Below are 23856 nucleotides of genomic sequence, written 5' to 3' on the forward strand. Positions count from 1 at the left end.
TCTTACACTCTTACACTTTCACTTCTTAGCCTTCAGCAATTTTATCATTTTGGAGTTTACTTTTGTGTAAAGAATCATGTAGGGACCCACTTGGTTTTACCAAGTGACTAGTCAGTTCTTGCAAACTTCATTTTCCATCTTTCTCCTACTTATTTGATGTGACACCGTCATTACCTTTTTTTTTTTTTTTTTTTTTTTGGAGACACAGTCTTGCTCTGTTGCCCAGGCTGGAGTGCAGTCACTGGTGTGACCGCTGATCACTTCAACCTCTGCCTCCTGGGTTCAAGTAATTCCCCTGCCTCAGCTTTCCCCAGTAGCTGGGATTACAGGTGCATGCCACCACGCCCGGCCAACTAATTTTTGTATTTTTAGTAGAGACGGGGTTTCACCATGTTGGCCAGGCTGGTCTCAAACTCCTGACCTCAGGTGATCTGCCTGCCTCAGCCTCCCAAAGTACTGGGATTACAGGCATGAGCCACTGTGCCTGGCTGGCACCTTCATTACACAGTAAGATTTTGTCTGTACTTAGCCCTTTCTCTGCTATTGTATTCTTTTAATCTATTTGTATGTTACTACACTAACCTTATCTTTTACTTACTATGGGTTTATAATACATTTAACACCTTGCAGAATTTGTTCTCCATTATTACTTTTAAAATTTTGGTTGTTTTTATGTATTATTATTGAATTGTTCTTTAAAAATAAACAGGATGAATATATAATAACATGAAAAGAAATCCTAAATTGCTGTCTTTTATAACCTTATTCTCCTCTAAAGGTCTTAATGCTATAACTTTTATAAAGGTTTAATATGAATTTCCACAAATATAAGAGCATAGTTTCTATTTGCAACTTCTAAATTTTTTTTTATTTTAACATAGGTTCCTTGTAGCTTGGAATACTGGGATGAACTCCAGAAGGTTTTCGTTGCATTTAGAGAATTTAGTCTGTCTGAAAGCAAAGTTTGTGAACTGCAGTTGCCGGATGTCAATCTTGTGAATGACCAGAAGAAATTAGTATCTTCAGATCTTTGGAGAATTGTCTTGAACAGCAGTCAAAATGGAGCTGATGACCAAAGGTAATTCAGTGAAAGATGAGATGATAGTATTACACTGGGAAACAATGGTCAAGTCATCTTTTCCTATCTAGTGACCCCTCACTTCACTGTATCTCAGCTGTCTAGCAGCTGCATCTGTCTGAACAACAGATGAGAACCACAAAGAAAGACAAAATCTGATGTTTCAAAGTCTGTGTACTCAAAATCCTGTGTTTTTACTCATAATACAGCTCTGTGAGCCCTAAGAACCTGTTCCTTAAATATAAAAAGAAAAAAATGCAAAAAAGCAAACTAAACAAAAAGTCTAGTCATCCTGAACCTCAGAATAAGAATACAGTCATACACACACCTCAACAGAAGCTTAATAACATCATAATCAATATGAGTAATGATTATCCGGGGGCATTAAAAGAAATGTTTAAAAAAAATTGAATTGTCTCCTTCTAAAAGGTAAATTTTAGAAATATTTTCATCTAATTGGTTTTTTAAAACTTTAAAAGACAAGCCTCCCCTGGGCGACAAAGTGCAACTCTCTCAAAAAAAAATAAAAAAGAAAAACGACAAGCCTCCAGACACTACGAAACTTGTGTAGCTAACCAAAATAACTCACACCCAAAGGATTTTATGCAGATAAAGTTTTATCCACCTATAAAGCTTCATTGGCAATAAAGAATCCCTAGAGCTGGCTGGGCAAAGTGGCTCACAGTTGTAATCCCAGCACTTTGAGAGGCCAAGGTGAGTAGACTGCTTGAGCCCATGAGTTTGAGATCAGCCTGGGCAATGTGAAACCCCATCTCTATAAAAAATACAAAACTAGCTGAGTGTGGTGGCACACAACTGTAGTTCCAGCTACTTGGGAAGCTGTTGGGGAAAGGATCTCCTGAGCCCCAGAGGGTGAGGCTGCAGTGAGCCATGATCTCACCACTGCACTCCAGCCTGGGTGACAAAGCGAGACCCTGTCACACACACACAAAATCTCTAGACCAGATTATCCTCGTTTCAGTTTTTGCCTACTTAACACATCCACTAATTTACAGTAGAGAAAAATAGCTTCAGCAATCTATTCTTCAGTACTTCTAGCTTATGCACTCCTGCTAAGCCCCTTTGCTCATGCCCCCATAAAAGACAATAAACAAAGTAAACCACAACCAGTGGAACAGTTTTCTTGGATCAAATACTATCACGTGTACTGTGAGGCTATGCTGTTCATTGCTGTGGATGCCCTACGTGCCACTTCTCCTCATGGGCTGGCTTAGTGTTATCTTATTCCTTTTATGTAATACCTTCTTCTTTCCCTGGAAACAACGTTCTGACAGTAACAGAAAAAAAACCAACCACCATTCCAGTACCTTGCAAATCAAATGTTTTTTCTTTTCTCTGTTACCGTTATTTTTGCCCATATGTGTACATGCTTTTACAAGGTTATAATCATAGCACACCACTTTGTATTCCAGTTTCTACTTTTTATTATAAATTATTGTGAATACTTTTTCTTTGGAAATATGTATTTTTATTAATATATGTTCACTGAAGAACATTTGTAAAATAAAACAATACCGCCCATAATCACAAGGAGATAACTTCTGTTAACATTTTGGTTTGTAGCCTCATAGTCTTTTTCATTGATTATTTTGTGTGCTTGATAATAATGTGTTTTGTGTTTTATATTTCATATATTCTAGTTCTAGGTCATTTGGGCTCTTTAAAAATATTTACTTTCCTAACAGTTTAGTTAGTATTATAGAATTAGTGAAAATATATTAGAGAAGTAGTGTTTTAATTTTACCTGCATATAGTTCAGCAATAAAAAGAACACCCATCCTGTGATGAATTATTTCATGGATGGAAAGATTGCCTTTTCTAAGTTTAGGTTATCTCATCAGAAACCAGGAAATCTCAGAAAATAGAGCTATAGATAACTAAATTGATTTTTTTTAATCTGAGTTTTATTAATAGTATCAAGTTAGAAATGACTTCTTGATTCTAATTATGAAGTAATGCATTTCCATCATCAAAAGAAGCATTGTAGAGAATGTTAATGCCTCTGAATCTGAAACATTTATAAAAATTACTTTCGTGGTAAGCTTAGCAGTATAGAAGTGTGGAGCCTTTAGGAAACAGAAATTTAAGTAGACAATCAAATTCAGGCAATTTTTCACCAAGCATCTGACATTATAATCACAGATCTTTGTCCTCACCAGGGATTTTTCACCTTACCTGATATTTCACAATTGATCTCACTTTAAATTGTTTGAGATTAATCATTTTTCAGATAGAAATTGATATTAATGAAATTAAATTAGAAGAGTTGGTTTAAAAGTCAACATAATAAAACAATATTAAGGATTATATTTGTTTCATCCAATTTCTAGCAAGAAAACAGTAATGATTTGATAATATGTCAATATTTCATGCAGACAGTTAGCCTTATGCTTTTACAGTTTATTTCATGCTTTTACAGTTAGCCTCAGTATATTCTGTCACATGAGAAATCTAAATCTGGACAAAAACCTGGTACTTTTATTATTAGAGATTGTCTTATAAGGGATGGTCTCAGTGGTTTGAGAAGGATTTACATCAGACTATTGGACATTACTGAAAGAAAGGTCACAAAAATATATCCCATGAAGCCTAATTTAAAAAGAGGAGCCTCTTGCCTATAATTGAGATGCAATTTTAATGTTCTTGTGGTAATGGCATCACTCTAAATATGTAAATAGAGGTAGCATTTAATAGAGATAGAAGACCTCTATTCCACCTTTTTTTTTTTTTTTTTTTTTTGAGACAAAGTCTCACTCTGTCACCCAGGCTGGAGTGCAGTGGCGCGATCTCGGCTCACTGCAAGCTCCGCCTCCCAGGTTCACACCATCCTCCTGCCTCAGCCTCCCGAGTAGCTGGGATTACAGGTGCCTGCCACCACGCTTGGCTAATATTTTTGTATTTTTTTTTAGTACAGATGGGATTTCACTGTGTTAGACAAGATGGTCTCGATTCCCTGACCTCATGATCCACCTGCCTCAGCCTCCCAAAGTGCTGGGATTACAGGCGTGAGCCACTGCACCCGGCCTATTACACCTTTCAAGGTGGAAGACCTAGGTTTAAGGCCTGGCTCCATCACCAATATGCTATTTGGTGTTGAGAGATTGATTTCTAAACTGAGACTTTAAGGAATGAATAGGCACTAACCAGTTCAATGGATGACAGGGAGCCCCCGGTGCAAATGACTGAAGACAAAAAAGAGTCAATAATTGACTGGGCTCAGTGGCTAACATCTATAGTCCCTGGACTTTGGGAGGCTGAGGTAGGAAGATGGCTTGAGCCCAGGAGTTCAAGACCAGACTGGGCAATATTAGTGAGACTTTTGTCTCCACAAAAAAAAATGTAAAAATTAGCCAGGCATAAAAGTGCATGCCTGTAGTCCCAGCTGATCAGGAGGCCAAGGTGGGAGGATTGCTTGAGCCCAGGAGGCAAAGGTTGCAGGGAGCCAAGATCACACCACTGTACTCTAGCCTGGGTGACAAAGTGAGACCTTGTCTCAAAAAATAAAAAATGAGTCATTAGTTAGGTTCCTATATCTTTAACTAATGGTTTGCTTGATCATATTATGGTTTTTGGGAGGGAGCATTTGAAGTAAATGTTGACCTTTATAGTACTGACCTTTGAAAGCCCTCCCCTTCTATTTGCTGTACACTGGACTAGAGGCAAGGGATGCAGCCTCTGGAGCCCTGGTCATGCTATCCATTTCAGCTGTTTATCTTACTCCCATCACGTATGTATTTGTCCACACCCATTGCCTGTTTCCAAAGCCTAAGTAAATCTCTTCTCAGTCAGGTTCTGACAGGAAACAGATGGCTACTCAGACTGGGTGACTGGGGAGAGTTTAATGAACTACAAAAGTGTGGGCTAGGAACCCTGGGAAACTGTCCCAATCTTAGGCCAAAAGAAGCCAAGTTATAGAGCCATTATCAAAACTCTAACTCAGACTGGGTGTTTGTAGCTGTGTTTGTAGCTATGTTTGATAGAGGAACACAGCTAATGTACAGAGATCTGGCTACAAAGGAACTGGGAAAATACATACCCTTACCTCACTCCCCTTCTGCCTTCTAAGTCACCTTGTGGGTACCTCCCACTGACTGAATCCAAGGACAAGCCAGAGGACAAAGTAGCTTGTTGGTGCAGTCCAGAATGCTCCCTTCTGGAGGCAAAGAAGAAGGTGGGGAATGGTAGAAGGTGGGTCAAGAGAGCAAACAGAAAACATCCAGCAAGCACACACTCTTATTTGCAATTGGCAGCTTCTTACCAGGTGACTAGCCCTGGGAGGAACAAAAGGAAAAAGGAGTCGTGAGCCCTACTCTCTTGGGCCACACTGGCAGGTTGCCTGGGTTTGAAATCAATCAGGTGTCTTCTGATGGATGAGAAGAACTTTTTACTTTATTTATTCCCTCTTACCTTCACCCCTAAAGAGCTAATTCCAGAAATACTTATTTTGGCTGTGGAAAGTCACACAAATTACAGACATTTATCATATAACACAATAGTAACTGCAGATCTCAATATGTATGTCTGGTTAATTCTGTATAAGTTGTTTGATGATAACATTAAATTCTTGATCTGTGCCAAGACTTTGGTACTTTCCTGTCCATGTTTCACGGTCATCTTTTCACAACATTAAAGCATGTGAGAGCAGATTGCTTATAAGGAGTTTTTATTCCTACCCCCAAAATACTGACTTATGACAGAAGGCATCTTGGAAAGAGAAATGGCTTAAGGGTGTGTGGCTCTTTCTTCATGTGATAAAAATTAAACCTCTGGTGAGTTGTATGGAGTGCTTCCATCTTTGGATGTGCTTTTATATATATATATATATATATTTTTTTTTTCTTCCTACTCCCTGAAGATCTCATTAAAGAAATCACTGTCCACTCATATTTTGGAATCTTTGAGACAGTGATCCACAGCCTGTGTGTGTATGAGTGTGTGAGTGTGAAGAACTCCTTTTCATTTTCCAAAACCTTGATTCTTGTATATATAGACAGTGGAGGAATCAGAGAAAGCGCAATGATGGATAAGTCCCTGAATCATTTCTTTTCTCTCTGCTGGTTGAACTCTCTCCTCCCAAAAAGTGACAGTGACCTTCTAGATACTGTTTCTCTCCATCTGGCTACTTGGGTCTGCACTTTTAGATGTATCTAGATTTTTGAGTAACTCGTTTAGTGTTATAAGCTATTTATACATAAATCTTGACGTTTGGAACTGCTTTGTCACCTGTGTTTCTAGTTACACACTGGTATAATCCAGGATTTATCCAGAAAACTTTTTCCTTTACCCTTCCCTAGGGCTAAAGCTGAGTTCTTGTCTTCTCTTCCTTGAGTGGAAGGAATACTTACATTTTTCCCCAGATTTGCTTTTGAGGCCCTTTGCTATTTTCTTTTAGTTGGTGATTGAACTCTGTATATGAAGTCCTCCAGGGAGTTGGCCTTTGCCATGTAGTCCTTCTTGCATACACAGTCCCCAAAATACTCAGGTGCTGCTCAGGTCTCAGAGTTCTTGGATGATGGTACTTATGAGCTCTCTATGTCGTGTTGCCTACTCTATGAACCTTGGGAGATTACTCTTCCTTATTTTTTTTTTTTTAAGTTAGATTTAAAGGAGTGTTTTACCTGAAGGCTCATTTAAGGTTATTTTTCAAACTACAAATTGGAGCACATTCATGGATTATGAAATAGCTGGTTACAACTGGAATTTTTTAAATAAAATAAAATAGAAAATAGTTTGAAAAAGACAAATATTATATGATTCTACTTATATGAGATCCTAAGAGTAGTCAAATTCATAAAGAGTATAGTGGTGGCTGCCAGGGGCTGTGGGGAGGGAAAGATGAGGAGTGAGGGTTTAATGGACATGGAGTTTCAGCTTGGGAAAATCAAAAAGTTCTAGAGATGCATAGTGGTGATGGTTGCACAACAATGTCAATGTACTTAATGTCACTGAACTGTACACTTTAAAATGGTTAAAATGATAAAGTTTATGCTATATATGTTAATATATTATCACAATAAAAAATAGTGTGTGTCATATTTTCAGAAAACCTTTTCCCCTGTTTCATATGTGTATACTGGATTACAATAAAAGTGTGCTTGTTATTTTGAGTTAGGGTTAAGACATTTGAAAAACAACCATTGTAAGGAGTGGAAGAAACACAGTGCAACAGGCACACATGTCCTCCTGCATCCTCTCTCACCCATTCAGCACTCTCCAGGGATGGACAGAGCAGTGTTCCTGCAGTGTGTAGGGGAGAATTTATGTGAACCAACGTTGAGAGACAGTGCCCCATTGAGATGAATGCCAATATGCTGTTGTGAGATCCCTCTTAGGAAGCTAAAGAGAATCAATTAACATTAACCTATGTAGCCAGTATGGTACCTTGTCTTGCCAACAAGAAAAAGAAGAATGGATTTTTTTTCATCTTTTTTTTTTTTAATCGAATGGTAGATATCATGCTAAGTAGTTTATATGCAGTAACTCATGTAATATTTGAAAAAGGTAGGTCTAATTTCTGTACTCATTTTATAAATGAAAAATACTGAGATTTAGCCAAGTGAAATAACTTGCCTAATACTACAATATAAATTATAGCAGTGTATACATTTCATTCTGGGTTCTCCTACCTTGGTCATTCTCTGCTTAATCTCACAATCATGGTGGAAAGCAAGGAGGACCAAGTCATGTCTTAATCTCTATGCTATATTATACTACATTATAAAATCTTTATTACCATAAAGGGATCCTTACAGAAGTGACATTCAGGGCTGGATCTTTAGGGATTTTGCCTGGGTCCCCACAGTGCCATTAAGATAGGATCAGTCTACATCTAGATGTACTGGACACTCCTTGTTTAAATAATTGATCCCCTCTATAGGTCACTCAGGACAGTTGGTAAGTAATTCTTTGGCTAAAATGAAGGTATAAATAAAACACATGCCATCCTTCTCACTGTCTAGAATGCTTCCACTGTTCTAAAATAACACTTAAATAACCCTCTGAATAAATTACTGAATCATGAATTGTGTTTATTACTATTTGAGAGATCTTGCTTCCAGGAGCTATTTTCCAGCATGTTAAAAGTGAAGAGCACCAGATAATTCTGTGAACACTGCCATTGGTCATGAATTTGACCTGTTTTGAAAGTCTTTTGGAAAAAGCGGAAGTATTGAAATACAAATACTATGAGTTGTGAGATTTTTTTACTTTTGTTTTTCTGCTTATTATACATCTGATGTTTGACCTTCTGAGATCTGAATCAGATTAAAGTTCGCTGTTGTACCTAATTAGGGAAATTATACAAATGTAGCTACTGCAAGTCTCTAGCAGATTCATCACTCATATTTATGACTATTTAGTCGTATTGTACTTAGATCATTTTAATCCTTAGGTGAAAGGTAAACACATACATGCTACTTTTATAGTATATAATGGTGATTTAAGTTAAGAATATCAAAAACTATAAATGTGCTAATGTAAAATAGAGTTAAAGTATATACCACATTTTGTGTTTAAGAAGTGTGTGATTTTGTTGACTCCAGTTTTTAAGTAAAAGTTTTAATTTTTGCATACCGATTAACCTAGTAACCATTTTAGTCAGGATTTCAAGATTGAAGGAGTATTGCTGACTAGAGTAGTGCTACTAGCACTAATGCTTACTGGAGTATGATTTTATGATTCAGGAGCTACTGTATATACCTAAAAATATGTCTTACCATTGCTTTGTGCATTTAATTTAGGAAAAGTGAAGAATCAACCAATTTGTTACAAGTAAAGATTGTATTATATACTCATGATGTTTTAGCAAACTTTTGCAATATATTATAATATTTGCCACTCTCAGGAGATAGAAAAATAAATCTTGGAAAATATCAGAGTGTCAAAAACTATAATTGGCCAGGAAAATGCTTCAGATAAACCCCTCAAACTGTGTACCCATTTTTAAAAACTGGTCCCATAGAACTCTTGCCTGGATTTTTAGTAATATTTTGACTAACATTGTGCCCTATTTCTAAAAACTTACATGAGTAGTTTGAGGGAAAGAGTTCAAATGCATAAAACACATATACAACTAATATATTTTCCTCTTTCTGAATAAATACAAGTTTTAATTTTATCTTGCCAATGAAATTTTTGTTAACTCTACAAATTCCTAGAAAGCTACTTGGATTACTGTGCCCATTATAGATGTTTTAAGAATATACTTAGCTGCGTTTTTGTGCATAGTCAATAACCTGGTGCTCCAAAGTCTGTTTTCTTTGTCTGCAATGGAGATTTACTAGCATTGCAATAAATGCTTACACCACATAACTAAACTCTTTGAGGTTAAACAACTCAGTAAACATGTTGCAATGCTCCTAGCTTTCATTTTCACCAGCCTGTTTCACAACCTCTTTCAAAACCCAATGGAAGATTCACACCTCTGAAAATCCCACATGATTCACCCATGCCATTAAGTTCCTCTTGTGTTTCCACTCTGGCAACACTTCCCACTTGCCTATTCCTGGGGGTTGGTTCTGTTTGGTAATTTTTGTAAATGTCTGCGTACTGAGTATCACCAGTTAGACTGTGAGTTCTTTGAAAATCAAGGATTTCTTTCTTTAGTGTTTCCCGTCACAGTTCTTCCTAGGACGCTGTAAATCACATTGCTTGTCTTTAGGCTCCTTATGGATTTGGGAGCCAGGCCGTGATAGCTACAGAGCATATTTCAGCATGAAAAGAAGGGAGTGAAAGACAGTGAGTAGTGGGGAAAAGGCAACATCGATTCAGTGATCTACAATTAACAGGACAACATCAATTTGGTGATCCACAATTAACAGGATTGTTGTTCTCCTCCAATAATCCCAAATTCCCAGGTTTTGTGCTCCTGTTAGTATTAATGCAATCTAGGCAGCATGCTTCCTGTGCACAGCAGCAGCCACCATGTGCAGACATCTTCCCTTCTATGGATACCTTCACTATTCATTTTAATCAGATTTAACTCGTTTTAATCAGATTTAACTCATATAAGCTGGGAGTTGTGGCTCACACCTGTAACCCCAGCACTTTGGGAGGCCAAGGTGGGTGGATCACTTGGGGTCAGGAGTTCAAGACCAGCCTGATCAACATGGTGAAACCCCATCTCTACTAAAAATACAAAACTTAGCTGGGCGTGGTGGCAGGCGCCTGCAATCCCAGCTACTTGGGAGGCTGAGGCAGGAGAATCACTTGAACCTGGGAGGCAGAGGTTGCAGTGAGTCAAGATTGTGCCACTGCACTCCAGCCTGGCCTGGACAACAAAACGAGACTCCGTCTCAAAAAAAAAATAAAGATTTAACTTGTATAAAATAATGTTAAGAGGATGGGCAAGAGAGGACCCATGCATTGTAATTGTCCATGGGACCCTAATTCTTCTGGACAAGGTCATAACTTTTATGGCACCCATTACAGTAGGTAGTGAGTGCTTAATGAAGAATATTGACTGATCCCTATGGGAATATGGGTATGGACAATCTGGAGAAGTAAAACAAAAGTGAAATATTTGGCCAGGTGCGGTGGCTCACGCCTGTAATCCCAGCACTTTGGGAGGCCAAGGCGAGCGGATCACGAGGTCAGGAGACCAAGACCATCTTGACTAATACGGTGAAACCCCGTCTCTACTAAAAATACAAAAAATTAGCTGGGAGTGGTGGCGGGCGCCTTTAGTCCCAGCTACTCAGGATGCTGAGGCAGGAGAATGGCGTGAATCCAGGAGGCAGAGCTTGCAGTGAGCCTAGATCGCGCCACTGCACTCCAGCCTGGGCGACAAAGCGAGATTCCGTTTCACAAAAAAAAAAAAGTGAAATATTTATGGTGACACTGAAGTATTGTGTTTTTGAGTGGCAGAGTCACACTCTGAACTGCACTGATCTTAATAACAGAACGAATGGCCCATAAGTTTTGTGAGATGTGGATGGAAGCAAATTGATTTGGAGATAGATCAGCATGAGTTGGCATTTGAGCAATCCTTTGAAAGTTTTCTGTGAAGAATTCATAGAGAATAATCAACATGATTCCAGGCTGGAATGTAGTGCATGACAGCCTTGACCTGCTGTGCTTAAGCAATTCTCCCACCTCAACCACGGAGTAGCTGGGACTGCAGGTGCATACCACCACATCCAGCTAATTTTCTGTAGAGATGAGGTCTCCCTGTGTTACCCAGGCTGGTCTCGAACTCCTGAGCTGAAGTGATCCTGCTACCTTGGCCTCCCAAAGTACAAGGATAACAAGCATGAGCCACTGCACCCGGCCAAAAATGAACTTAGTTTTTTTAAAAAAAACTAATTTACTTGAGAAAATACTGAAGATTTGATAAAATATTGACTATAGAATTTTCAGTACTAGTTTTAGAAATCCTTATAAAAAGACATTTCACTCATGTAATATTGGGCAATTTTGGTTATTGAACTTCTTTTATCACTTCTTTCCCATAGCTCTGCAAGTGAGTCTGGTTCTCAAAGCACTTGTGATCCACTTGTGACTCCAACAGCCCTGGCTGCCTGTACCAGAGTTGACTCCTGCTTTACCCCATGGTTTGTCCCATCCCTTTGCATTTCCTTCCAGTTTGCTCACCTGGAATTTCATCTTTGTCATCACCTTGACCAACTAGGCACAGGTACTCTTTTCTTTAGTATCGGAATAACATCCATTTAATACTTACCATTTTCTCTTGAGTGTTTTCAGAACAGAAGTCATCAGTCTTAGATAACGTATCTTCAGGAAGTATAAAGCGAGCAGTGGCAAAGTTATCCTGGGGTTGACTTGGCAACACAGGCATAACCTTTACTTCTGAACCAGCTTATGAACCTATTATATAAATTGTCAATGGTATTGAGCTGACATGTTTTTGAATGCTACCTAATGAGAATTTTTCAAGGAAGTTAGTTTTACTATAATTCCAATTATGATCTTGTATTAGTTCATTTTTCACGCTGCTGATAAAGACATACATGAGACTTCGAAGAAAAAGAGATTTAATGGATTTACAGTTCCACATGGCTGAGGAGACCTCACAATCAGGGTGGAAGGCAAGGAGAGCAGGTCACGTCTTACATGGATGGCAGCAGGCAAAGAGAGCTTGTGCAGGGAAGCTCCAGTTTTTATATAACCATCAGATCTCATGAGACTTATTCGCTATCAGGAGAACAGTGCAGGAAAGACCTGCCCCACTGATTCAGTTGTCTCCCACCGGGTCCTTCTCACAACATGTGGGAATTCAAGATGAGATTTGTGTGGGGACACAACCAAACCATATCAGATCTCTTTGAAAGAAATATATGTGTTCTTGTTCAGCATCCTGAGTCATTACATTAGTAGCAAATAGATTCCAAAAATACTTGGTATTGCCTGATTTCAAAAGCATGAGCACCTTCCACAAAAGATAGGCACAGTCTCAAATTAATTTAAAGGGGTATCATTTTTACAAGTTTAGAAGGAAGTTTAAATTTTCCCACACACCAAAAGTGGCCTTTTATAAGTTTACTAATGTTATTTGAACAATTATTTCTCAATCTTTATGTTCTGTACCAAACCTTTCCTAGGTGATACATGTTGATTCATGTATTAGGTTTTTAACCTACATGTAATAAAGGGAGGAGGAGAAAATCAGATTAAAACCAAACATAGCTGGCCGGGCATGGTGACTCACGCCTGTAATCCCAACACTTTGGGAGGCCGAGGCAGGTGGATCACAACGTCAGGAGATCGAGACCATGTCTCTACTAAAAATACAAAAAAATGAGCCAGGCATGGTGGCACGTGCCTGTAATCTCAGCTACTAGGGAGGCTGAAGCAGGAGAATCACTTGAACCCGGGAGGCAGAGGTTGCAATGAGCCAAGATCACACCACTGCACTCCAGCCTGGGCGACAGAGCAAGACTCCGTCTCAAAAAAAAAAACATAGCTACTGTTAAGCATCTTGCCGTTTCAGCAAAAATGGAGTTTAACCTGCTTTCTCTAACTCTCTTTGAGTCATATTTTTGTTTTGGTTTTTGAGATTCAATTGGTAGATACAGAGCAGTTCTATAAAATTCTCTTTAGATGGATACCTGCTTTTCAGTTTATTTATTTGCTTCTGTGATCAATTTTTTGTGAAAGTAACTTTTGGACAATATATATTTAAGAGGCCTACTTGAACAAAACAGTTTTGTTTTAAGATATCAAATGGGAATCCAAAGATTATAATATCTTCAAGAAATAATTTGAATTTATTAAACACCAAAAACTAATTTAAATAATCAAAAAGTGAATAGTTTGAATGTCATTTCACCCTTTATTTTCACAAAGTATTGGCTCATCTTAATTGCTGTCTTTCTTGTTTGTTTTCTCAACAGCTGCACCACAGTACCTACAGCCATTTGTTTCTGATAGAAATATGCCATCTGAACTAGAATACATGATTGTTTCCTTCAGAGAACCACACATGTATCTTCGACAGTGGAATAATGGTTCTGTCTGTCAGGAGATCCAGTTCTCAGCTCAAGCAGACTGTAAACTTCTAGAGTGCAGAAATGTCACTATGCAAAGTGTGGTGAAACCCTTCAGCATCTTCGGGCAGATGGCAGTTTCCAGCGATGTAGTAGAAAAGCTGCTTGACTGCACCGTGATAGTTGATTCTGTATTTGTAAACGTTGGACAGCATGTAGTTCATTCTCTAAACACTGCAATACAAGCTTGGCAACAGGTATGCACATTCCATAACAGTTTACAGTTTAGTCACATATGATCTTTTATTAGGTTCTGTATGCTATCACTTCTGATAATAAGTTAAACACAAACAAAAATGTGAGAGAATGAAGAATTTGATGGGCACCATTATACTTGAGGCCTTGTCTGTTTTGGCAAAGTGATACATGTTATTTTTGAAACACTGGAGAATATGGGTTCTCTACACATGCATTGGAGATCATGCCCACATTTTTGTGACTAATGTACCACATCTGTGTGGAAAGTAACATATTCCCAGAAATTTTTTCCAAGTATTGTGGCTTTAGTTTGCCAAAGCTTCAACTTAGCTATGTATCAAATTGTCTAAGTGTCCATTGCAGAAATAAAGAACCTGTGTGACCCTTTCTGATGATAAGCATTCCATCTTTTCAAACCAACAAACAAACAAAAAGCAGTGAGATGAAATATGTGAGTACAATACAGTCTTAGTTTTTCCTCTACTCTCATTCTGACTTTTTGATTCACTAAAAGTACTGGATAATGGATTTTTTTAATCAGTTAGAGCGCCTTGATTATTTTAATAATTGTTTAACTTTTATTTCTTATCAGAAATAAACCAAACCAAAAAAAGGGATGAAGTGTAAGTCTATGATAAGTGGCATATTTAAAATGGGAAACCTGTCCATGTCTGCTAGCACCAAAGTGACTTCACAGAATATTTGGATGATAATAAGTTCAGCGATTTAAGAACAAATCACTTCTGTTTCCCTTACTGATTTTAGTGTTATATTGTATTTCCATCAAGTTTGTGTTGCTATTTAAGCTGAGACTTTTCCCCACATTTTGTATATGTTACACACATTTGTGTGAAGCTGGCTCCCCAAGAGAAACGGTCCTTCATCCCCCACTGACCTCCTTTTGGGATGGAGCAGTTAAAGGGAAGAGAAGCTTTTGTTCTTTAACTTAAGAATTTGTATGGGAATAAATGTTTTTCTTTATATGCATGAAGACCTATACAAGACCAAGGAATTAATTACCTAACATGGTACTACAATAGCAAAGGGAAAGAAGATAACACATCTGTTTTATATTTTAAAAATCTTTTTTAAGGGCATTCCATGGTTTTCTTGTTGCAAAGGACATGCGTAAAATAAGAGCTAGTGTGATCTAAATCTTTGCAGCTGGTTCAAATAGCCATGTGAAAAAAACCTCTATGGATCCAATTTCTGTTTTTTGGTCATATTTTGAACAATGCATTTAATAAAAAACAAACCTAGAAAATATAAAAGAATCATTGATAGAACATTTAAACCCAGGATATTTTTGTCTTGGTATCAGAGCCATTATAAGGGGACTCATGTGTAGCAACTACTGCAAAATGGCCTTCAGAAATACCAGTTTCCTCCCAGGGTAAAAATACTCTCTTAGACACAGCTATACATATAAATAAAATATGGTGCATAAATATTTAGATGTTTTAAACCACATCAGAGTGTGAATGACTGACTGGCTAACATAGTGCCTTGAAGGAATATTCTGAGTTTTTTAAATGGAATTGTATATTTGATTAAGTAGAGCCATATGTCACGTAGCATATTGCTGACAGGTACATTCTATGAATAGTTGGTTCTGATTTATACAGGGATTTGGCAACGTTAACATGAGCCACAAGAGGATATACTTCTGTAATTGTTGCTGTAATTTTCTTGTTTCCTCTCATGTCAAGGGTACTTGCCACCAAGTTTTAATGTGGTAGGCACCTAACCCTGTGTATTCTAAAGTAAATATGAAGGTGCACTGCTTTGAAATTATAGGACATTTGACATTGAAATGGGCTTACAAAGGGTTATTAAGTTCATTGTTTCTAAGATGTTCTGAATGTGGTTTATCCCCTTTCGAAAGGGAAGTTTAGTTTCCCAAACTTGGATTTTATTGTGTGTATACTGCTCACATACAGTATAATTGCTGCCAGTGAAAAATATGAATTTAATAAGCAAGCAAAGTGATTTTAGTTCTCCACATACTTTTTATTGGATTCATATTGGAGACAAGTAATTTTTCCCCAGTGTGGATGGACCAGACAGTTGAAGCATGAAACAATTTGGCCTTCCACCTTTAGGTCATGAGTTCAAGATTAACAGAAGCCTTCATCAGTGTCTGATTTCTCTGGCTATAGATTTTCTTTTCTGTTTTATAAATGATGACTGTTTTGTGAAAACAGATTAAGGATCCAAAATGCCACTTGCAATCTGTTTTATATTTCTATGTCACTTTCCCAGATTTGGACAAAATAGTATTAAAAGGGTTTTTTTCTTAAGGTTACACTTATGTGTCTTCTCTTACACCAAAATGGTATCTCTGTTTAATTGCAAATGCTTGTATGACACTCCATGAAACTTAAATGTGGATAAGCCATCTTTTAATTACAATTCCAAGTGAGCATTCTGAGGCTCAACATCTATGATGTGACGTCAAATACATATGAACTTTTTAGTATTATAACAGAATTTAAAACATTCCAAGAAATGCTTAAACTTATTACAGTTATAATGAACTCTACAGATGAAGGAGCAGTAGAGAAATAGTTCCCTGAGGACTTTGAATATTCTTTAGAAAAATGTAAACAACCCCCTTGTGTTCTTTAATTTACATTTTTTCCTAAAACCCTCATCATTTATTAAAGGTCAGTTTTTAGAGATGAAGAAAGTAATAAGATTTTTTTTCTACTCAAGCCCCATCTGGTAACTTAACCTCTGTGTTACCAGCAGATTGATCCCAATTCATTATGAAAACTGAATTTTAATCTCAGGATGTGTAACTAAGTGGGAGATTGGAATCATATTCCTTTCTTCATGTCTGTACTCGCACTGAAAGGAAAGAAAAATGTTTACAAGTAGAGCAGTTCATGTTGATTATATAATGCTCAATGGAAAAATCTCATCAAAACTAATTACATACTATGATTCCAGTTTGATTAAAGGTTTGTAGATAAATATATAAAAAAGGATTGGATAGGACAGACTAGAATAGTAACAGGCAGGACATTCAGAAGGGAAAAATTGCTTGAAGAAAATTCACCAAAATGTTAATAGTAGTTATTGCTGAGTTTAAAATTAAAGATTTTTAAAAATCCATACTTTCTGTATTTCCTAATTTTCCCTCCCCTTATTCTCCCCTCCCCTTCTTCTCCCCTGTATTTTCTAACTTTGTACAGTGAATATATAATTATAGTTTTACAAATTACATCTACTAAAGTTTTTGTTTATTTCCTAAGTATCGGCCAGGCATTATGCTGGATACTAGAGATAAAACTGTAAAGAATACAGACGTGGTTGCTGCCCTTCTGCAGCATAAAGTCTAATTTTGGAGACAATATTGAACCCATAATGGTACAAATTAACAAGTGCTCTGAAGGTGAAATATAGAATCTTATATAAGCATAAAATAGGAGAACCTAACTTGACCTGGGAGGATCTCAGAAGGCTGCTCTTGAAAGCAGCCTTAAAACAGAAATCTGAAAGTTGAATAGAAACAAGTTGGTCAAACAAGAAATGGAGAAAAAGATGTCCAAGCAGAGGGAGGCTCTGAGGCAGGAAGTAGTTTGATGTGTTGGATGAGTTGGAAGGAGGTCAGCATAGTGCTGGAGCAGCTGGAAAAGGCTGGTGGAGCTGGAGTGTCCTGAACACATGCCCTCAGCAAATGGAGAGTAGCTCAAGATGCAGCTGGAGGCATGGGCAGGGGCTGGGTAAAACGATTCATCTAAAACTCAACAGCAGGCAAGTTTTGAAATCATTGCTACCATTAAAAGCCAGAGTAGAGAGTATTATGGTAGATGACCGATGCTTGTTGTTATGAGTACTTTGGTCTCACTTAGCCAGAAACTCTTTTGGTGGTCAGTGTGACTGTGAAGCAAGGTTCAGTTCAATGGGAACAGATGGATGATGTGAGAGGGCTTAGAAGTCCTCAAGGACCTCTGGAAAAATGAGGTATGTCAAGGCCACTTCACCACCTGCAGCATGGAGCCTGCCCACCTACTTCAAGGGCATTCTGGATGACTAGGAGGAGTAGACTCTGTTTCCCAAGATGAGTCTGTACCCTGATGGGTACAAGTCTGGTCATGGCCCAGGCTGGATTCCAGGTACATTCATCTGTAGTCTCTTTGGCCTCATGCCTCCTCTGTAATTGAATCACAATGCTTCTGAGTTGTATCTCTGTTTACTCCCCTACTTCTCAGTAAAATGGCAAATGATGGAGTGTGGCATTTTGACATTATTTAGATCCATACGGGAAATAGAGGCCAACTGGAGAAACGTGTTATCTCCCATTATCTGCAAATGAATTAGCTACTTATGATTTTTTTCCTATATTCTCAAGTTAATCATTTATTTAGCATTCTTTTAAGTTTACCAAAAGTGTGTTTATTGCTTTTAAGCCATAGTCTAACTAGAGTGATAAAAGAGTAAGCACAGAAATACTTTATTACTTTGCCAGTGTTTTAATGTAGCAACAACCAGTGGAGGCACCATTAAATGAGAAAGGAGTTATCAGCACAGGAACGTATTATTAATTAGCTGCGCTTTAGCTGACTAATGAAGGATTTTAGCTGATAGATGACTATTAGCTGAAACAGATACCGAAAAGTGTTTCAACTCACATTATTTCTCATGAAAACTGCAACTTGGCTTACACTGACTCTGGAGTTGATCTGTTTTGTATGTTCAGCCTCTTAACAATAGAGGGAAAGTTATGGTTTTATTTACATCTCTCCCTGAGCAGATTTACACACACACACATACCCACCCTCCCCCTTAAGGGATCTGGGGATGCTTTACCTAAATGATTCTTACTTTCTGTAGGGTACAAACTGTGGCTTTGGTAATTGGTCTTGATTGTTGAGTTTAGAAGCCAGGAACATGGTAATTCTAGCCTCCAGTACTCTGTTCAAAAACATGCACTACCCAGTACAGCACTCTTTGTAGCATGTTAATTCACTTTAAGAAATGTTAAAAGTTTGAAGGATCTCATTGTTCTTTTACTCTTCAGTGTGTGTGATTTATTTTGAGGGAGTATAAATCAAAACACATTCTTGAAACATTTAAAATCTCTTAAAGGTATTTTGTGTGTGTGTGTGTGCTTATCCTGGCAGTATAGAATACTTTGTATACCAGAGCTAATGACAACAGATCTTTTAGGGTTTCTGTGTTGTAACAATCGCCACTGGGCAGACAGCTGCCAAACATCTTGCAATTAATCTGATCCATGTTGGCTTTCGTATCCTTTTTCTTTCAGAACAAATGCCCTGAGGTAGAGGAGTTGGTCTTCAGCCATTTTGTGATCTGTAATGACACACAGGAGACACTGCGGTTTGGCCAGGTGGATACTGATGAAAATATTCTGCTGGCGAGTCTCCACAGTCACCAGTACAGCTGGCGCTCTCACAAATCCCCACAGGTATTTGAGAAACACCCTTACAAACAGCCATTGTTAAGGTTGGGGATTCATTTCTTCTGCACTTGTGTGCTTGTCCAGTTATTTTCCTTTTTAAGTCTCCGAAGGAACCACACAGCGTAGCTACATCTGACGGAAACTCAAGAGTGTTTAGAGATGGGAGCACACGTTTCTGTTGGAATGGAGTGTTTTCCTGTTTAGCCCGGGTGCTTGGGGGGCAGCAGGGTGTGGTGATGAAGAGGCTGACTCGAGAGCCAGGTTTGGATCCTAGCTGTGTATAACCTTGCTCTACTTTCTATTCTTCAGTTTTCTCATATGTATAATGGGGATAAAAGTAATACCTATTTCAAAGGGTTATAAGGACTAAGTGAATTCATACATATAAGGCATTAATATGTAAGCATTATGTGTTGGGTATTATTATTCATTTGTTTCTTCAGATTTTTTTCTGTGTGTGTCCTTGGTAGCAGGTACATGCTAGGGACTGGGAATTCAAAAAGAGGTAAGTCACAGGCCTTGCCCTCTGAAGACAGCTCACAATCTATGATACAATGACAATGAAAAACTATGTCCAAGGCAGCACTGAGAAAAGACACACCAAAGGATGTCTGTTTCCAAATAGTGTAATTTCATTTTCCTGTCCCTTTAGATGGGAATAATTAGAGATATGTGCCCTGTAGCGATAATATGAAGATGAATTAAATACAAAGATGTAGTCTTAAGCGAGCAAAATAAATCCTAGGAAGTACTCTCAAGAATGATGTATTTGTTAAACTGGATAATAAGGAAACTACTGCCTGCTTGTGATTAAAAGAAAGTCATTAGATTAGAGAACAAGTTTTCCCATCTGGTCTCTAGACCAGCATCAGACTACATTATACCCTTGGGCTCCAAATGAGGGTAGCTAGATGCTGATTTCTTACTTGTTTTTTCATCAGATTGCCACACTATTGGTATACAATTTGGAAAAGTAGATATAATGCAGTATTTCTTATTTTGTTCACATTAATCTGACAGGACACTGAAATACATGACTTTTTTTCATAAAAATTTTCTCACATGATATGGTATTACACTCATATTTTTAGGGTAAATCACATACCCTTGTTTTCTAATTTTCCTCTTGAGAAATGTCCATGTTAGAAGTATTTAAGTTGTTTCACACTTGTAACATAAAGGATGTTTTATTTGTTTTAAATTAATCTATTTTTGATTTTTTTGCCTATGGATTACAAAAGTGAGAGCATACAGGTATACAGACAAAACCAAACAAAAACACCTATAATTCCAACCACCTAGAGCGAACTCATATTAACACTTGCTGTATAACCTGTTAGATCTTCTAAGTTTCCATTGCCATTGCATTCCCAGCAGTGAATTGTGAGGGACAGGAAAGAAGCCTCTGAGAAGCTACAGTAACATGTAATTGTACACTGTACTTGTAGCCACTTTACTGATGCACACACAGCAAGCTCCAGGCCTTAGCTGGTAGAAAGCAAAGCAGAGGAAGCTTAACTCTCCACAGTCATTTGAAGATGCATAGCTTGCATATCCCTCAGAGATCCTCAGGATTCCCTGGACACTGGAGCCAGGATGGGAAGGTGATCATAAGAGAACAACTGGCTCAGGAGTGTGGGGAGCAGTAGTGTTCATGTTACAGACATATAGTTTCTGGGTGGAGAGGAGGTCAGCAGGAAAGAATGAATAGACAACCACTGTCACCAGCACACCTTTCATTTTCATACTTCTTTGCACTATTTCAAAGGCCTTTTTGTATTTATTACAAGTTTTATTTTCACAGCATTCCTGTGTAGTAGTATTTGTTATGCATATTTTGTAGATAAGGAGACAAATAGAAATGTTAAGTTAGGTAGTGGTAGAGTTAGGACTGAACTCCTTATCTTTTAATTCTCAATACAGTGTCGCTTCGACTTTGTCTCACTCCCTTAGGTTTTAGCAGCATGATTTGTCAGAATAGCCAGGCTGTGAAGTTTGAAAAGAAGGGCTGAGAAATCACTGGAATAGTAGGCCACAACTAAAGCTAAACTAATAGGGGATTCTTAGTCCAAGTATGAACTTTGCAAAGTCTTAACTGTGTTACCAAAAATAATAGGAGCTTTTTAATGACAAACTGTAAACATAAAACAGGTATCTAATAAACTTTGTTCTTTCTTTTAAATTTGTAACTGCATCTTGTGGATGCAACTTTTAAAATAAGCTGCAGTCATTATAATCTTAAGACTATAACCTAGATGATATTTATAAAAAACAATGTCTTCTTACTATATTTCTATATGCTAATGTAAGTGTTTTAGGACCCTCTGAAGCCAGAAGCCTTAATGGGCCCAGGGGGGTCTTCATGGAATTCCTTACATTCACAGTTGCAGATTCTGCTGTGTTCTAATGAGAGTCTACATGAGGATCAGAAAAACTAGCCACTCAGCTTCAAACTGCACCTGGAGCTTGTCATAGATGCACAATTGAGCAAAATATTCCTTTTTCCAGACTCCAAGTCATATCCTGCATCGCCCAGCAAGCTTCGTTTTAGGAACATTTGTGTCTGCATGTTTATGCTGCCTTGGGTGTTAGTCAATTCATAGTCTCAGGGAGGATTTCTAAAGTTCATGGAACTTAACTCCATTAAACAATGTAACTAACATTGCAGAGATCAACAAAGTGGCAGTGACACCTGGAAAGGTTTCAAAGAGGTCAAGATATCTTAAAACCACACAAGAGGTTGCTAACAACAGTTAAGTCCCAATAGGATGAAAAGAAACATGGACACAACCAATTCTAGAAATCCAAAGCTGACAAACCTTTCAGAATTGAAAGTCATAAAATGCTCCTTATAGTTTCTAACACATACTCTGGGGCAGAATCACTTAACATTCTGGATATCTCACAACAATTTCTTGCCTAAACAAACTAAGGAAGAAGAAAACTATTTCCTAGGGAATAATTGAATATATTCAGCTGCACAGAATCATAGATGCCATCACAAAGGGCTCTTAAATATTCCAATTCAGTAGATTTTAGATCAGGTTGGATGAGAACAATAACCAGCAAGGGACTGCTCTTCAGAAAGGTATGTCACATTATGCTACATTGAATCTAGGGACTAGAGGTGTGAGTGTATAAATGTTTCCCCACAATATAGGCAGTATGTGCAGTTCATAGTCAAGGGAAGCTTTGTTTAATTTAGACAAACAAGCTATAGTGACATCAACTAGTAGGATCAACATAAAACCAACTAGTAGGATTTATGTAGAGGCTGTTTAACTTCCTTTTTTGGTTAATAGAGAGCACTGTTGGTTAAACTGCTTGGAATAGTATTGCCTTTATCTGTTATGTAAGGATTTACACTTGCTTTTAACCTCAAACATGTACAATTTATGGATTATGCATTTTTTTCAGAATTGAAGAATTCTAGTTACCAATGACTTAATTGTGGTAATCAAACCATCAAGCAAGTGGAAATAGGCTCTAGACAGACCTATGGAAAATAATGTAACATTTATCCTAAATGGATATAACAGAAGTTTCATAAGCTCATGAAACATAGCAAATATTTAAAACTGCAGGTCAGGAATAGTGGTTCATGCCTGTAATCCTAACACTTTGGGAGACTGAGGCAGGAGGATTACTTGAGGCCAGAACTTCTCAAGACCAGGCTGGACAACATAACAAGACCCAATCTCTATAAAAAATTTAAAAAGTATTGGGGTATGGTGGCACATATCTGTAGTCCTAGCTACTTGGGAGGCTAAGGCAGGAAGGAGTATTACTTGAGCCCAGGAGTTCAAGACCAGCCTAGGCAATATAATGAGGCCCCATCTTAAATAAAAAAGCAAAATGTAACAAGGTAAAATTAATTTCGATGAGCAGCAGAGCATCTTGGAAATATTCATTAAACAGAGTGACACATAGTGACAAAAATATAAATCCTATATTACTTTAAAGCAGAGGTGGCAAACTCTTCCTATAAAGGGCCAGATAGTAAATATTTTAAGCTTTCAGGATTTACAGTTTGTTGCAGCTACTCAACTCTGTGTAAAATCAGCCATAGGTGATATATAAATGAATGAGTGTGGCTATGTGCCAATGAAACTGTATTTATGGGCAATAACATTTAAATTTCATATAATTTTCAAACATCACAATTATTACCCTTTTGATTTTTCCCATCCATTTAAAAATGTAAAAACCATTCTCTGCTCAAAGGCTATCCAAAAATAGGCTACATGCCAAATTTGGCCTATAAGCCTAAGTTTGCCAACACTTGCTTTAAGATTTCTCAGTTGATCAAATTCAGTAGACTAAAGGTTTGATTTAAAATTGTTTTCACTCTGACCTCACTGGTATTCCTATCATTTGAAAGCTTGGTACAAAGTTCCAGAAATTGAGAAATGACACATAATCATTTAAATCTAACTTTTATGTAATTAACCTGTACTCACCAAATTACAGTAAAATATTTTTATTATACTCGTTCTGGTCCTAATCAGTGTATAACAGAAAGTGCTCCAGTTTTCTTTTTGTATGTAACAATATTTTAAAATGAGACCTAGTCATTTTTTCATTTGTCTAAAATGGAAAGCAACAGGTTTTGAGTATCTTCCTATCTT

General features: G+C 37.5%; 1 protein-coding gene across 7 annotated transcripts in view; it reads left to right on the forward strand.

The window, feature by feature from the left end:
- Positions 1-23856, forward strand: part of VPS13B (vacuolar protein sorting 13 homolog B) — an 870718-nt gene that overhangs the window by 758283 nt on the left and 88579 nt on the right. For all 7 annotated transcript variants that reach the window (XM_037999868.2, XM_073018246.1, XM_037999863.2 and 4 more), the window contains exons 40-43: positions 882-1078; positions 11551-11732; positions 13450-13799; positions 19073-19234. In XM_037999868.2, the coding sequence (XP_037855796.2) occupies positions 882-1078; positions 11551-11732; positions 13450-13799; positions 19073-19234 (891 nt within the window). The remainder of the gene's footprint in view (positions 1-881; positions 1079-11550; positions 11733-13449; positions 13800-19072; positions 19235-23856) is intronic.

Source organism: Chlorocebus sabaeus, chromosome 8, assembly GCF_047675955.1.
Source record: "Chlorocebus sabaeus isolate Y175 chromosome 8, mChlSab1.0.hap1, whole genome shotgun sequence".
Lineage (NCBI taxonomy): Eukaryota > Metazoa > Chordata > Mammalia > Primates > Cercopithecidae > Chlorocebus > Chlorocebus sabaeus.